General features: G+C 39.4%; 2 protein-coding genes across 12 annotated transcripts in view; one reads left to right on the top strand and one right to left on the bottom strand.

Moving 5' to 3' along the window:
- The window catches only part of NEK5 (NIMA related kinase 5), a 28,530-nt gene extending 18,734 nt beyond the window's left edge, over positions 1-9,796 (top strand). For 3 of the 11 annotated variants that reach the window (XM_041716291.2, XM_072929448.1, XM_041716297.2), the window contains 12 exons: positions 1,143-1,342; positions 2,629-2,695; positions 3,037-3,156; positions 3,447-3,530; positions 3,629-3,733; positions 4,617-4,697; positions 5,514-5,582; positions 6,334-6,457; positions 6,652-6,777; positions 7,800-7,931; positions 8,560-8,674; positions 9,048-9,796. In XM_041716291.2, coding sequence (XP_041572225.2) covers positions 1,143-1,342; positions 2,629-2,695; positions 3,037-3,156; positions 3,447-3,530; positions 3,629-3,733; positions 4,617-4,697; positions 5,514-5,582; positions 6,334-6,457; positions 6,652-6,777; positions 7,800-7,931; positions 8,560-8,674; positions 9,048-9,234 — 1,410 coding nt within the window. In that variant the 3' untranslated portion in view covers positions 9,235-9,796. Of the gene's footprint in view, positions 1-1,142; positions 1,343-2,628; positions 2,696-3,036; positions 3,157-3,446; positions 3,531-3,628; positions 3,734-4,616; positions 4,698-5,513; positions 5,583-6,333; positions 6,458-6,651; positions 6,778-7,799; positions 7,932-8,559; positions 8,855-8,898; positions 8,940-9,047 lie in introns of those variants that run through there. The other 8 variants (XM_072929457.1, XM_072929449.1, XM_072929447.1 and 5 more) reach the window with 8 other exon arrangements.
- A 738-nt stretch (positions 9,797-10,534) lies between these two features.
- Positions 10,535-15,605, bottom strand: ALG11 (ALG11 alpha-1,2-mannosyltransferase). The gene is made up of 4 exons (XM_012569721.5): positions 15,446-15,605; positions 14,325-14,555; positions 12,675-13,606; positions 10,535-10,935 (listed from the first exon to the last, which is right to left on the bottom strand). Exons 1-4 carry the CDS (start codon positions 15,481-15,483, stop codon positions 10,664-10,666), a joined length of 1,473 nt encoding a protein of 490 aa, XP_012425175.5. The 5' UTR covers positions 15,484-15,605; the 3' UTR covers positions 10,535-10,663.
- Between the last annotated feature and the right edge of the window lie 137 nt (positions 15,606-15,742).

Raw genomic sequence — 15,742 nt, 5'->3', positions numbered from 1 at the left:
GTGTCAAACACCTCCGTGAAGGCAGTTGCCTAATAGGAAATGTCCCCTTGCTCTCCCCTTGTCTGTCAAGCCAATCATTTAATTGTAGAATGTTAGTGAGTTGGTCAAGCATGATTTCCTGGTGCCTGCTTCACTAGTCACAGTTCTCAGTCCCCTGGCGTTTATTTGGATAGTCTGCTTGTTCTCCCTACTGCTTGGGATTTCCATACTTCTGGAAACCAGACTGTAAAATCTACTGCACTGAGGAACGAGATAAATACTTCTTCCTCGGGAACTTTGCTGACAGTTGGAAACTTTCTTCTTACACAGATATGAATTTATATTCTATGGTAATCTGGACTGTACCACAGGTACATGAGCCTATTTTCAGTGTATCTGTGAAGGAAAATGGGGAGGAATAGTTAATATATTAGCCATCTGTGAAAGTGATACTTAAATTCATTTACATTTATGTAAGAAAGTAAACAAAATTTAACTTTTTTTCTCATGCACCATATAGTCTCCCACAATGGAAAAGTTTGTGGATGTCTGACCACAGTTCTATCCTGTGGTGGCAGCTAGGTGATCATCTTGTCTCCATTGTTCTTATGGGAAATGGAAATTACAGTCTTGTCTCAAAGGAGAAATACAGAGATGTTTCATCACAGTAAGGACTTTGAGAAATTAAAGTCCAACTCCCACATGCACGTCATCAAAGGGATGTGAAATGAAGCAGCACAGTGCTCCCCTGAAAGCAGCCATCAATGCCTGTACTGTCCAGAACTACATCCCAAGTTCCCCTTGCTATCACATGACAAAATGAGGCTCTTCTAGAAATAATTCAGTGTTTTAGGCTCCTGAACAATGAAGTGACTCTAGGGCAAGGACACTACAGAGTACAAAGCCCTATGCTGACTCATTCACAATGTGGGCTGCTGCTTAATGACAGGAGCTGATGGAATGAGGGAGAAGGAAAAGGCAATGGTTAGATAACATAAGCTCTGAGAAGTTTGGAAGTTTCTGGGTTAAATTTGAAAATATTTGGAAAACTTACACTAACTATACCATGCAACTCAGACTGGGGAGAAGTACAGGAGGTTAATTCAAACTTGTGCTGATACAAATGAATACAGGTAAAATAATATCCTCTATTGTATTTTCAGCCACAGACCTCCAGATTTAATATGGCAGAAAGGCCAGGAAGCATTAAAGTACATGGTCATTATGGTCATTACTGTGAGAAGCTTAACTGCCCACAAAGGAAAGCTAATGCACTTTATGACCTTTCTCATGTTAGCCAAAGAGTTGAAGATTATTATAAACTAAAAGGACAAGTTGCATCTCCAGCTCCACCACCCGACTGGTAAACATGTCACTCTATTTATGTCTGCCTTGTGTATTTTGAGCTATCAGCTTTCCTGAGTAAGTAATGCTGGCATTGCTGATTTAGGGGAATGCCTCTTCTGCTTCGTCTTTGGTAAATTTTGTTTTTTTTTTTTTTTTTTTACATAAGTTTGTTACACAACAACACAATTCCTGTTCCTGTTCATCTAGAAATTCCATCAGAATTGACCTGGTGTTTGACATTTCATTGTCAAAATGTCTCCCAAGTCTCAGCCCAGTCTTTTACTGGGTAAAAAGTAAAACATAAGCTTTCTGTAGAATCTCTGATTATACCAAAGATAAACACTGTCTGTCTTTCACACCAGAATGAGAATAATACAAAGATCAGAAGCAATTCTACAGTGAAGGGAACAGAGTGAGAGCAGGCCATGAAAGTGTTGTTGTTTTTTTTTTTCCCATGCAGCACTTCTATTTCTGTTTGAGATATAAAGACCCTTTCTCTAGCAGTTTATTTACTTCAAAGCTTTTCTGTTACAAAGTAGAGGTACAGCCTTAGGAGATTTCCTGTCCATTCTGTGACTGGCCGTTTTAGATGCAGATGAACATTGAAAATGTTGAGAAATAAATTTTGAATGCTTCCAAAGCTTTCCTTTAAAGTTGACAGAATCATTAATTTTCACTCAACAACAGTGTTTAGAATGTTTTAGTTACGGATCTTCAGATTTAGAACATTTTTCCTGACCTGAATTTCTGGTGCCCTATTTAAGGACAGAGTCAATTCAGTTTTGCCTCCCTGTGGCACAAGTGGATTCCCAAGGTAGTAAATGAAATAAATGGGAAACAGGGAGCTTGCAAGTCACTGATGGTTATTTTGTATCAAAAATGCAAAGGAAAAGTTTAGAAACTACGCAAAATAGGAACAGTGAAGAAAAACAATAAAAAGGTTGCTGAATATACTGCCTCGATTATGACAATTTTCACTCATTTTGAGGACCAGGGAAATCAATTATGTTTTAATTAATTCTTTCAATACCATTTATTAAATAAAATGTGGAAGGGCTTTGCTGCACTTTTCGAAAGGCTTAAGTAACTGAAGTAATAGGAAAGGGAATGCCTGGAAAGAACGTTTCCTTATTTTACTGTTGTGCCATATTTATGTATATTTCATCCACATTTATATATTCATGTAGTACAAAGAAAGTTCTGTTTGTCATATGTGGTAGAACCTATGGAGAATTATTTGTGCAAAGGTAGCAGAGTTTGTGAAATAAAACGTAGTATATGTACATCGCATTCTTTTCTCAGGACTGCAGAATTTCTTCAAAGGCGGTTTGAAGCCCAGCAGTACAAGATTAAAGTGGAAAAACAGATGGTAGGTAAATGTTGAACCACAGAATAAAATCTGGAAAAGAAGGAGAATGAAAATCCAAAGATGAACTGATGTATTTTGAATGGCAAACTGTAACGCTGTCAGGTAGAAGGTTTTGCTCTAGCAAATTCCCTGATCTGCTCTGCACTGCTCATCCTGAGGTTTTATTTCCTCATACAAATCTGTAACAATGTAAAATTCTACTGTGACTTTTTCCTCCAAAAACGTACACTTGCCTTTACTGCGTTCTTCAGTGGAACAGAGAGAGTGAATTAAGTGAGCGCTGATGGAGAGGATTCTAAATGAAAACTCATTTGCTCTGGGATTCCTTTGTACATCCACAGGGACTGCGACCATCCTCTTCTGACCCATATCATGAACAAATACAGCAGCAAAAAACAAAGGAAGAGCATCTCAGAAACCATCAGCAAAACATGTCTAGAAAGAATGAAATGAAAGAACAGGTAAATGAATCTCTTCCTTAAACTCTCTGCCTAAAACTCTCTTCTTCTACTCCTTGACAGTAGTATTCCTGGCATAAGAATTCTTTTTCAACAGATTCTCTTTTCTGTCATCAATTCTTTTCCATTCTTTTCCCATCTTTTAACAGAGAAACAATATACTTTTATAGTTTTGCTTTTGGGTGGCAGAGAAAAAAACCTGATACTTCTGTCTTATGTGAACATATAAAAATACATTTAATCTTTCTATATTTGGTTTATTAAAAACATTCTACCCTACTGTTCTGTGATAGGAGTATTTGAAACAATTGCAGAAAATTCGGGAAGAATACCACAGTGATATAAAAGAATTCAGAGTCAGAGCAGGAGTACTCCAGGTAACAAAGCTCAGACATATGGGTACACATATTTATTTTTTTATGCTAAGATACTTTATTAGGAGTTGAAATGAGCATTTTAAAAAAACATTCCTTAGGAGAACCAGAAAATACAAGATAAAACCTATCTTGTGAGGCAAGAAAAGGCTGAGCACCAGTCTGAAAAAAAAGATGTATCTGAAACAGGAGAAGAATCACTTCAGGTATCAGTACCATCTCCATCTAAATAGATCTTTCTGAGCAAGTCCCATACTGTCTTTGATTCATTCTCTTGGACAAATCTGCCAAAATCAGTAGTATCCTCCTCACTGATCCTGGAGCTGACTTTTACTGAAATGAATTCACACCAATTGATGAAATAAAGTGAGTTATAGGCAGCCAAATTAGGAGAGAATTTAGATTCACAGTGATTTAATGGGAAATGCATGATAATGCAAAAGAAACATTAGATTTTGGGCCTACCTGGTGTCACTTTGTTTCATGGGCTCTCCGTCTTTTGGAGCAACTGCATAAAAATAAAATCTTTAAATTGTTGTGGTGTCTCCTGAGGCTGAAGGCGCTGATTGCCACAGATCACAGAAGAAGCTGTATACTATTATTTACTTTGCTTTTCTCTGACACTTTCTTACAGGAGATATAATAAATAAAAGGAGTAATTAAATATTCTTAGCTCTTGCCAGAAAACAAGATACTGCAAAAGCAGGGCTATATTTTCTACAGGCATAGGTTTCCACTAAAATCTTGATTTTAGTCACTTCTAAAGTTTTCCAAAATGAAATTAGTCTGAATCATCTTGCATGTGATCATAAAAAATAAAAATATATATTATTTATATCTTGACACAGATCTGTATCTTTCTAACATGGGCCTTTGAAAAATCAGAGGCTTGCACTTTATGCAAGAATTTCTGTTTTTCTTTTTGCCTGATAAGCCAGAATTGGTAATGAATGAAATATTTTTAAAGATCTTTGTAAAGGAAATTCATTATTTTATTTGCTACTTTAAGAAATTGCTTTCTTTATGTGGTATGCACATATTCAGTTACAAAGAGTGTAATTCAAACTGGTTTTCTTTCTCTCCTTCCAGGATATGGAGGAAAATGTTAAACAAGTCAGAACCCAGGATAGGCAAGACCAAACAATATTAGAAAAGAGACAGAATGCAAAAGTACCCATCTTTGCTGTTGTATTTTTTTTTAATTTTCTTATTATATCTGTACATTTCAAATTAGTGTGTTACTATGGTAGGTCTAGAAATGAAGTTATTTGAGAGTCAGTTAAGAGGGCTGGTTTTCTGTTTGTTAAAAGTTTATATCAGAAGAAAATAAATGAGCTTTTCTGACCATGTGAGGGATATTCCCTTTAGATATTCCCACCTAGTAATCAATCTCTACCTCCTCCTCCTTATATCAAACTGTGCTAGTAGTGCATGGGAACTGATGTTTATTCAAAGTCTAAGTAATTCAAGTCAGAATGTTAATTTAAAATATTTTGTTATAAAATGTGATTTCGTATATGGCTTTTTAAATCATAGAAGGAGATGGGAATTGAATTAGAAATGCACATAAGGTACCAAGAATGTTTCTAACCATAAGATGATTGTGAAGTGGACTGAGAGTCTGTTATGAAGTATTGCATGGAAGAAGTACATTATTCAGTTTTAATTCTGGTTGACAATCAGCTGTAAGAACCAACTCTGTCTATTACAACAATTTGAATTAAATGTTTATCAAAGGCCCTTAAAATCAAAAGTGGATGCCGTAATTTTAAAAGATCACTAAAGGAAAAGTATTATATTTAAGGAAGGCTATTTTTGTCCAGTGTGTTCAACTTTGATCTTCTTAAGCAGAAGAAAAATGTTGTTAAATAGAAGTTATTTTCAATAGAAGAATAATTTTCAAATATGTAGTTCCATATAATCTGTGTACTTTTAATTAAATGCTTTTATTTATTAGAATGAATTAATAACATGAATTTTCTTTAGGGAGGAGTAAAATTTGAAATTAATTTAGATGTATGTTTTCCTGAGGAAGACAGCACTCAAGAAGCAGAGGTATATTTTAGTTATATTCACAGCATTTACATTAGAAATCTGGAACCATGACAGCTCCATTATCTAAGATTTTTTTTCCATTACCATCATCCTCTGCCTTTGTCATAATGAAGCTTCCTATTGAAGATTTGTTGTCATGCTGCATATGTCTGCTCTTCTATAAGAGGATAATTGCTTAGAAGAAAATTGGGTGATACTCGGGTCAGTCTTTCCATGGAAAAATATGAAGGAGTGCAGATATTTAAATTTTCTAAAATGGGCTTGAGAGGAAGAACTTATCTAAAAACTGAGTCAGTCTGCAAATTCTAAATTTAATTTGTAGGTTGTTTTAGTACATTTCTGCTTCTTTTCAAAAGTTAAACAGTATTGTATCACAATGCAAGAACAACTACAGACAATATTATGTTTTCATTTAGTAAAATTATATTTTTGGCTTATCAGCATGTAATAGCTACCTATTAAGATTTTTATTAATGTATTATAATTTAAAAAATTCCTAACAGCAACAAAAAATTTATTACTAGTATATATATATTTAATTTATAAAGCACTACTTTGTCATTCTATTGTTTCACATCTCTGTGAGGCCCACAAATCACAATGTGGCTTCTGAGTCCTGCTGCGTCACTTTTTGTTACACAATTTTCCTGGGCATACATGAGATTGGCTGGCAAACACAGTAAAATGAGAAGGGATTAGCTATTGTACTGTATTTATTTACTGTTTCCAGAGCAACTTATTGTTTTTTCAGGTATTAGATAAACTCAATGAAACTTTAACTTTTGTGGATGGTGAGAATCTTAAGGAGAAATTGGTGGAAGTTTATGAAAATCATACAGACAGAGCTTTGGAAAAACTGTGTGACTACCCAAAAGGTATTTACTGGGGAAATGCAATGCTGAGTATTAATCCTGAAAATTACATAGGAATTAGGTAAATTCAGTAACTCAAGCTATAGCAAGTTTATCTCGTGAGTTCTTTCTTTATATCACATAATATTATAATCACACAGACATGTACTTTTCAAAAAAATCCAAAGAACTTTGCCTCTTCTTTTTATTCCCCTTAGAGTCCATACATGATACGAAAAAACCGAGAAAACATTGGGAACCTGGAGCCCCTCAGACACTACTGAATCTTTTAGCTGGTGCTGATGTCACATCTGCATGTACTACTATGGCTGGAAATGAACTTGGTGAGAAAGTTCTGGCTTTCAGTGAGTACCTAAAATTCAGACTGAATTCATCCATACCTGAATGTTCACATGATCCAGCAGGCTTTTAATTGCAGGACTTTGTAACAGCAGAGATTATTGGACATGTTAAACTATAGAAAACAGTTGTCACTTTCCCTTCTAACACTGCAAACATGGTGTGTTGCTCATACTTATCAAGAGCACTGTGTTTTATGAATCAGTCTGTGGCCTGGCTCAAAATGCCAATCTATTCAATTAATCATCACTGCTTTCTCAGGCCTTGAGCTGACGGCACACAGGAACAAGGGCAGTGAGTGCCAGTGCCGTCCTGGAACGTGGTGGAGTTCTGTTTTCTCTCTGCACACAGCGGTGGTGCCACCACTGTCACAAGTGCCACCTCACCCTGCAGTGGCTGTGGTAATGCTTCACTTGAGAAAAGTCCCTAGGGTTCTTACAGTACCACTGTGTACATTCCCAGGCAGACAAGTATCTCCAGTTACTGGTTTCTGCAAACAAGGAGCTCTTCCAGCATTCCAGCATGTTCCACACACCCAAGATAGACAAAAATAACCTAAAGAGCTTGCATGGATAGTAAAGACAAAGCAGAATATTATTAATACATGACCTTTTGTTCATTCTGCCTTAAATGAAAGACCACTGGGCACAAAGAAACAGGAACTTTTTTAAAGCTCTTTCAAATCAAGAAGCCAACAAGTTTCAGAGCAGGGACTGCTCAGGGAAGCTGCACCTGCCTAATCCAGGTTTAATAAGAAGTTACTTAAGCATTAAAACCAATGTTAAACATTTTTAGTGATGAGTAGTCCAGACCATTTTTTCCCTATCCATCAGATCAAGTACTTATAGAAAAATCAGGAGTATTCCATAAAGGAAAAAAATATATATATTCCAGAATTACACAAAAGGAAGAAATCAGTGTTGAGACCTGGAAGTGTGAATCTGACAAAAGACAGTGCCAAGCTACAGTAATACTTTAGTGACCTGAGAACCTTGCTGTTCTTCAGCTCACCATGTTATTCTGCCTGAAGACATCCCGGAAAACAGGAAGCAGTGGAAACAGACACCACCAGAGACACTCCTGAGCATCCTAGCAAAAGCAGAGCTGTCTGATGATTCTTTTATCTGTTTTGAGGAAGGTAGGATGCTTTTCTTTAGTGTAATATTTCTTCAACCCTTGGCAGAGGGTCTGTGATGAGAAACAACATTTTGAAGCAGTTGGCAATCTAGAAAAGCAGGGACAGATCTTCTGCTCTGTCCCTGAACCACTGAGAGGCCTCTTCCAGGATGTTGCCATTTTCAAAAGCAGGGAAAAGGGAAAGCCCTACTCACTGGTTGTTACCTTCATATGTAATTCTTACCTTTTCTTGGGTAGACAGAGAAAGCTACTACTGCCAAGAGGCTGGTAGGTACCACAAACCTGGAGCTAGCCCCTGCAACTGCTGAGGTTGAAGAACCCTGTAAAAAGCATTTATACAAATACATACATGGTGACTTAAATGACAGTGGTGACTTTAAAATAGGGTCCATGCTGAGACAGCCGACACTGCAATTGATTCAAACTCACCTACACTGCAGCCCACTTTCCTAAGGTAACACTGTTTAGAAAATTACATTTACTTTGCATCAACAGAAGTGTGACATTTACATTGTTGTAATTTGAACAACAACAAAACACTTCAAGCATTTATTTATTTACTATTCCTTTACACATACTTTTATAGTTTTCTACTATATAACTGAAGGAAAGTTTCTCTTTCTTTACAGAGGGGAGATTTACTCTGTTGCCTCCAGAAAAAAACAAGGAAGATGATTCAGAAATATACTCTGCTGTTGATGTTGATGAAGGTAGACTTGAGCCAAGATCAGATGGTGAAGACACGTAAGTCAAGCACATCTGGAGAAAAATCCACACAAGTGGACAGTTTTTTAGGTTGCACTGCCTGAAGTTTTTCTGTATTCTTAAAAATTCATAAATAAAGCTTACGGAGTCTGCTAATTTAACTTTTAATTCTGTAATTTGTCACAGAAAATGCTGTCATTAAAAATTACAGCAGAAATATTAATATGGCCTTGCAGCTCTTTTCTCTTGCCTTTTAAATACAGGTAAACAATCTGACAGAGACAGAAGAAACAGTTCACATTAGGTGTGTCACTTGTGTATTATTTCAAAGTGTTTAAGGAGTCCTTGAATGGAGAAAGGTTTGCTATAAAATTGTATTTATTTAATATAATTCTCTGGTTTTACTGTGCAGAAATTTTGAAGATTCTGAAGATGAACTCAGACATGAGCTGGAGGAATCTCTGGAAAAATTGTCAACTTCTCCAGCGGAAGAGACTCGCATCTTTTCAATAAATAAAGGTCAAACAGATGAAGAGAAGATGACTTTACCTGACAAACTTGGAAAATTTGATAATGATTTAGAAAATAATCATGGGTAATTTGGTGTTGATGCACATCATGAAAAAGAATTAAAACTAATGTAAGGCTGTGATTCTTTAAAGGAAAAACAAATCAGGGTACTTTTCAGATGTCTGAACATTGAAAAATCCTCATCCAGACTGAAATGCTGTTTCATCTATTATTATTAACCACCTGAACATACCTGACAAGTCTTGCTTGAGCAAGTTTCAGATTGTGTACTCCATTTAACCATTTTTGTATCATGTAAGAGACTCTCCAAGTTCATGTATTTTATTTCCCTAGATAAATCAGCTCCTTGTTTTAAGAATCTCTTCCAGCTTTTCATAATCAATGTGTACTGCCAGCACAGCTTTGTAATCTACAGTTCCATTTACATAGTACTGACCCTACGTAGTGACATCAGCTGCTCTGGAGTTTTATATAGCAGCAGTAAAAGGCTTTATTAGCGCCATGAGAATTGTGCATTGCCCAGTTCCTAATAAAACATGTAGGTATGCAGGTTCTTCCAACCGTATTTTTTTCACATTAAAAAATGTCATACAACCCAAGTGAATCTTAAATAAAGGGAAAACCACAGTCTGTAGTCTGATTTTAGCAGTTTTTTTCAAAGAATCATTTATGTTGGAAAAGATCTTAGAATCCAACTGTTAACACTGCCATGTCCACCACTAAACCATGTCCCTATGTGCCATGTCTTTTAGATACCTCCCGGGATGGTGAGTCCACCCCTTCCCAGCGCAGTCTGTTCCAATGCTTGACAACCTTTTCTATGTCAAAATTTTTCCTAACAGCCAATATAAACCTCCCCTGGTGCAACTTAAGGTCATTTTCTCCTATCACTTGTTACTGGGAAAAGAGACTGACCCCCACCTGTTCCACCCCCTTTTCAGGCAGTTGTAGAAAGTGGTAAGGTCACCCCTGAGCCTCCTTTTCTCCAGGCCCTTCTCTGGACATGGCTCCAGCATCTCAACGTCCTTCCTGAACCAAGGGGCCCAAAACTGATCACCGGATTTGAGGTGCAGTACCAAATACAGGCATACTGTAGATTCTGGAAAAATAAACATTCTGGGTACAAAGGCTATAAAACAAAAATGTTGACTTCAAAAGAGAGTCATGAAACAGGTGAAGACTGAAAATATTCAATAATAAAAGAGGTTCTTGATAAACAAAAGAACTTCTTGATGTAGTTCTGTTTCTGAAGCACTATCATGATTTGTGACTCCAGATGGTTTTTAAGTGCACCATACTCTCATGTAGTTAACACAGAAGCATTTCTTCCCCAGGAAAAAAAAGTCTCTGTTACATAAAGCAGACAGCTTGACAGAAAGAAAAACAACCTTTTATTTAATGGAACCAAGGAATCAGAGCTTAAGATATATTTACATGTGCCATACAGTCAAATATAAAAAGTTAATTTAACTCATGTTCATTTTTATTTATATACACTTATTTAAATAACGGCTCCACAGATAACAGGAATGTGTCTTCAAAATGCTGGTCAGAAAACCTGTGCACAGAGCGACGAGCATTTTCTCTGATCTCCAGTCTTTTCTCAGGAGACAAAGAAAATATGTAAGCCATTGTCTCAGCATAACTGTCCTCGTCTTCTGCTAGGAAGCCTGTAACACGTCCTTCATGGGGTAACACGATGTCTAATTTGGGGCCACCAGAATTGTGAGCCAGGATAACTGTGCCAGCTGCCATACATTCAACTACTCCTGTAAGAGAGACAAAAATGCTGATATGAGTCTGCACATCACTGCTTTGGGTGCTTTGACCCTCTGTAAAACACTGGAAAGTTAAACCAACAGTAAAATTCACTACAGACTGCTATTCCAAATTCAACTGGAAAAAACAGTGAATATGGTCCCATAAGAAGTACAAATTTAAAATTTTCAGTTCTAGGGACTGAAATGACACTTTCTCTTAAAAACATAAAATTGAAATTAAGTATCAGAGACAACTGGTTAATTTGTGGATCTTATAACATACCTGATTTTAAACGTTTGGAAAGATAATGAAAAAAATTTGACTGCACATTTCAATCAGAAAATATTCAGAAGTTCACTATTTTGCAGATGAACAAATCTTTATAGCTTCTCACAACTCAGCTGGGCACTAGTAAAAATTGTTACCTTACATCTGTATTTTTGATGGAAGAAATTTTAATGAAATGGGAATCAGCCAAAAGCTGTGGGATAGGAGCAAAGTATAATGTTCAGCAACTTCAATTCTCCTCCATGGTTCCAGAACAGACCTCAGAAATGCCTCAGTTCTGATTTGGTTGTTATAAATGCCCTCAGTTCAAACATTGCCTACTATAAATAGTGCTCCAAAGTTTTGGAATATGTTTTTTTACACATAAAAAGCCTGTTAGATGAACGTTAAATCCTGCTCAAATTCAAAATCATAGTGTGATTATATCACTTAAAAAAAAAATTTAACTAAACTGTTTTGTGGGAGAAAAAAAAGACATAATTTCCAATATTTTGCCGTTGCTTCTGAGAGACACTTCAATTTATTTATACCAAGCTCCTACAGACCATAAACTACTACTCCTCATACTTAACCTGCTTTCTCCTGAAGTCTGAAGACATTAACTACAGTTTAGTCACATTATAGCAGAGTATAGCATCCATCTGCTTGGCTACTAACTTACCTGACTGCTGTAGATTTATAACAAATGGACAACCTGGCGCTCCCTTTCAAGGTCAGGACTAATCTAATCCAAATAAACGGAGCCCCATACCTTAATTCTGGGTCCCAACTCCTCTCTGGCATTCTGTTCCATGCTACACCCACCAATTTAAGGGCTTCATACATCTACCTCAGCAGAGATGCTTAATGTAATGAGATGGCCAAAGGTACCTGGTGGCATCTACGCAGGGCTTATTTGTACCAGACAGGATCTGTGGGAGACACACACCCCTGAAACAGCAGCTGAAGCCCCATGACCTACACTGGACATTTCAAGTGGCATTTGAGGCAGATGAAACACAACCAAAATCTCTAACAGGGATGTCTACACATGAAGTGTCTCTAAGCTCCCCTTGCAGTCAGTGGAGCCACCAGGGCACAATTTAAGGTGCTGGAAGAGAAACAGTTGCAGCCTCTTGAAGCTCTGGAAGCTTGGCAAACCTAACTCAAGGACAATAGGGTGACTCATGACCTTGCAGGGTGACAACTGGAGGTCAGCAGGACATCCTGGGCAGCACAGCTCTGTATTTAGGTGACCAGAGGATGCACAGAATTAACAGCCTATGATTACAGCACTTCAGCTTGCACTACAGTAGCACCTAGTGGGGCATCATCTGCACCACATCTGCACTGGTCCTGCAGGCTTTACTGCAGCTACAATGCCTCCAATGGGAACAGGAGCTGGACACCTGCTTGGCATGCAGACCTCTGTGCTTAGACACCTAGGGACAAGCGCTGAACACTCAGGAAACATACTGACCAATCCCAAAGTGCTCATTCCACATGGTGTGCAGGCCGATGGTGGCCTCGGCCAGGTGTTTCTTCAGCTCCTCAAAGGGAATGTTAATCCTGAACACCACATCATCACTAACTCCCAGCTCTTCACACAGACGTTTCAGGTTATTTACACGCTCTTCATCTCGCTGGTTACGACAGCCGCCGATTAAGATCAGCTTCAGTGATGGCTGCTGCCCCACTCTCTTCTCTTTCAGCAATTTAGCAAAGGCTCTGATTTGCAAAGGATGATCTTTTTCAGGCCTGAACTGGCTGACAGAGACAATGGAATATTCACTGGTGGTCTTTTCCACTTCCAGTGGAATATCCAGGAAAGCCTGAACATCACATGGTGGATACACAACACTAGTGCAAGCCCCAGCTCTCCAGAGGGAAAGGATGTGATTCAGCGTCCAAGAAGAATTCACCATAACCACATCACTGCAGGAACCAACCAACCCGTACATGAAAGCGAAGAAGTAGTAGTAGACAAGTTTAAATTTGCTGAAGAGAGGACTGCTTGTAATGAAGGCAGCATTGTTAAACCTGGTATCCTGGTTCCTCACCACAGAGAGCATATCCGTGCTGATAGTGGGATAATGGACGTAGCACCCAATGCGACAACCTCCCAGGTATTTGAAGAGGGGAATTGTGAAGGCATAACCCATTGAGTCAATATAAATATCAGGAGCACACTTTAGAAGAGCTTCCCAGCCAAGGAATACTGATCCTAAACTTTGTCCCAGCAAAGTGAAGTGAGGATAAAGAGAAGCTTCCACAAGGAAGCGTTTTTTTAGAAATACAAATTTCACAGGATGGATTAACTTAATATTGAATCTTCTGAAAGCGCCTTCTACTATTTCTTCTTCAGTGGCATCTCTATCACCAGTGTAAACAACACATGTTACATTTCTGTACCTGTAAGAATAAAGAAAAAGAATTTAATATATTCTTCTCTTCATATTTTTCAGCAAGAAACTAAAATATAATCCACTTAAAAGTACTCAAGAATAATGTGAGAACAAATGTCTGGCCCAGAAATGATTTTAATTAAATAGTATTTTTCCTTATACTTCCACAGTTTTTTTTTTCTGATCTGCAGAGAAACATATGGCTGAGAGCCTAGGGAATATTTTAATTTGAGTAAAACATAAAAGGAGCTCAGTATTATTCTACAGCCTTCAGAATTCCTTGCTCTGCATCAGGAGATATCTGTCTAGTGCACAGCATGAGCAACATGCAAATGATGGCAAATCAATGGATGTGTCCATGTTAAATCCACTTTAGGTATTAATTTGTTTTACCTCCTGTACCAAGAGGCAAGTATAAAGATGATCAGTTATCTACTGAGGGGTTATGACTATACAAAGTTCTATAGCAGTAGAGGAATACTGAGGGGGAAGGAGAGGTTTTCTCTAGGAAAGAAAGGAATAAAGTGACAGGTGCTACAGCAGGAAATACAAAAATGTAAAGGGATGAAGTAGAATGCAACCACAGGAAACTCAGATGTAAAATAAAAAGTAGGACTAGTAGATTAATGACACCGACTTAAACATGTAAAATGCCAACATATGCATAAAGAATAGCAACAGAAGCTGAGAATGAAATATGGTGTTTGATAGACACTTATGCTTACTTTTTCTGGAGCGTTCTTATGGCACACCACAAGACTCTCTCCCCTCCACCTCCTGCATTGCAATAGGGGTGAAAAAAGGCCACCAGCAGTGGCTGCTTCCCATCTCTTCCTGCTGAGCTCAACTGTTTCTTCCTCTGTATCCAGAGCCGTACTCCACACAGCAGTACCACCAAGCAGATGCACAAAATTCCACTTAGAAATAATGCAGGGAGGAACAATGAGCACAGCAATCTGAAACAAGCCAGAAATTTTAAAATACGTAATTGCTTAAATGAATTACTCTGTATGGCATTGAGCAAGAAGGACTTGAAAGTAGAGCTAGAGGGAGTTTGACAAACTTCTTCCGTTCTTCTAATCTCAGAAATCATTACTGTGTATGACTGACAATTACAGAAATGAAATCATTACCCTGGTTTGTTTATCCAAAGGTCTCTATTCCGCCTGCTGTTATCTTGCAATCATTTATTACTTTTTATTCATGTGTTATCTATATCCACGTGCTCTACACACTTGGTAAAAGTTGCATGCCCTTAGCAACCTGGCAATACGCAACCAGCAGAGTGACTTCCAAATAGATTTTTAAAGAGGTTTTTTCAGCCCAATCTCCTGTTTGGTTCGCTCTACTGTAAACTGTTTTGGTGCCAGGGTATTGGGGCCAGGCATCACCTATTCCAGGTGGCATGAGTAGCGATGCCAGCTGCCCAGAGCAGCTCTGTGCAGCCTCTCCGTGCAGAGAGCTGTCTGCTCTGCTCTCAGTCACTGTCCGAGGTGCTCCCTCCGCCCGGCACCGCCTCCCTGACTAACCCCGCAGCGGGAGGTTTCCCGGCCCAGAGCCGCACAGGGACAGCGCCCGGCTCCTCCCGCCGTGCCGCTCCGCCTTGCGACGAGCACCGCTCACTCAGCCGCTCCCGTTTACCGACGGAGCGACCCGCGGCTCACCACTGACACATAAGGAAGCGCTTTCATTTGGGGCCGGGAGCGGCGGAAAAGCACATTAACCCATCGGAGCCCGCGGCACAGCGCGGAGCCGGGCAGGGGCCGTGGGAGCGCGGCCGGGCCGAGTCAGGGCCGCCCCCGCCCGCCCTGCCTGCCGCCAGGACGCGCCGCCCCGCGCCCCGTACCTGAGGAGCCCACACAGGCACAGCCCTCCCGCCACCATCTTGGGCAGCAGCGCCGCGGCGCCTTCCCGGCGGAAAGGGAGGGGCCCGGCCGGCGGGGCGGGACAAGCCGGGCAGCGGCTCCCGGCCGGCAGCGCTGCGGAGGGGCGGGAGCGGCGCCGCCGCTGGCTCCGCCTGCTCCGCCTGCTCCGCCTCCTCCGCCTCCTCCGCCTTCTCCGCCTCCTCCGCCTCCTCCGCCTCCTCCGCCTCCTCCGCCTCCCCCGCCTCCCCCGCCTCCCCCTTCACCTCCGTCACCTGCTT

This window comes from Taeniopygia guttata, chromosome 1, assembly GCF_048771995.1.
Source record: "Taeniopygia guttata chromosome 1, bTaeGut7.mat, whole genome shotgun sequence".
NCBI lineage: Eukaryota > Metazoa > Chordata > Aves > Passeriformes > Estrildidae > Taeniopygia > Taeniopygia guttata.
The sequence above is the reverse complement of the archived record's forward strand: the minus strand, read 5'-3'. Positions and strand labels throughout refer to the sequence as shown.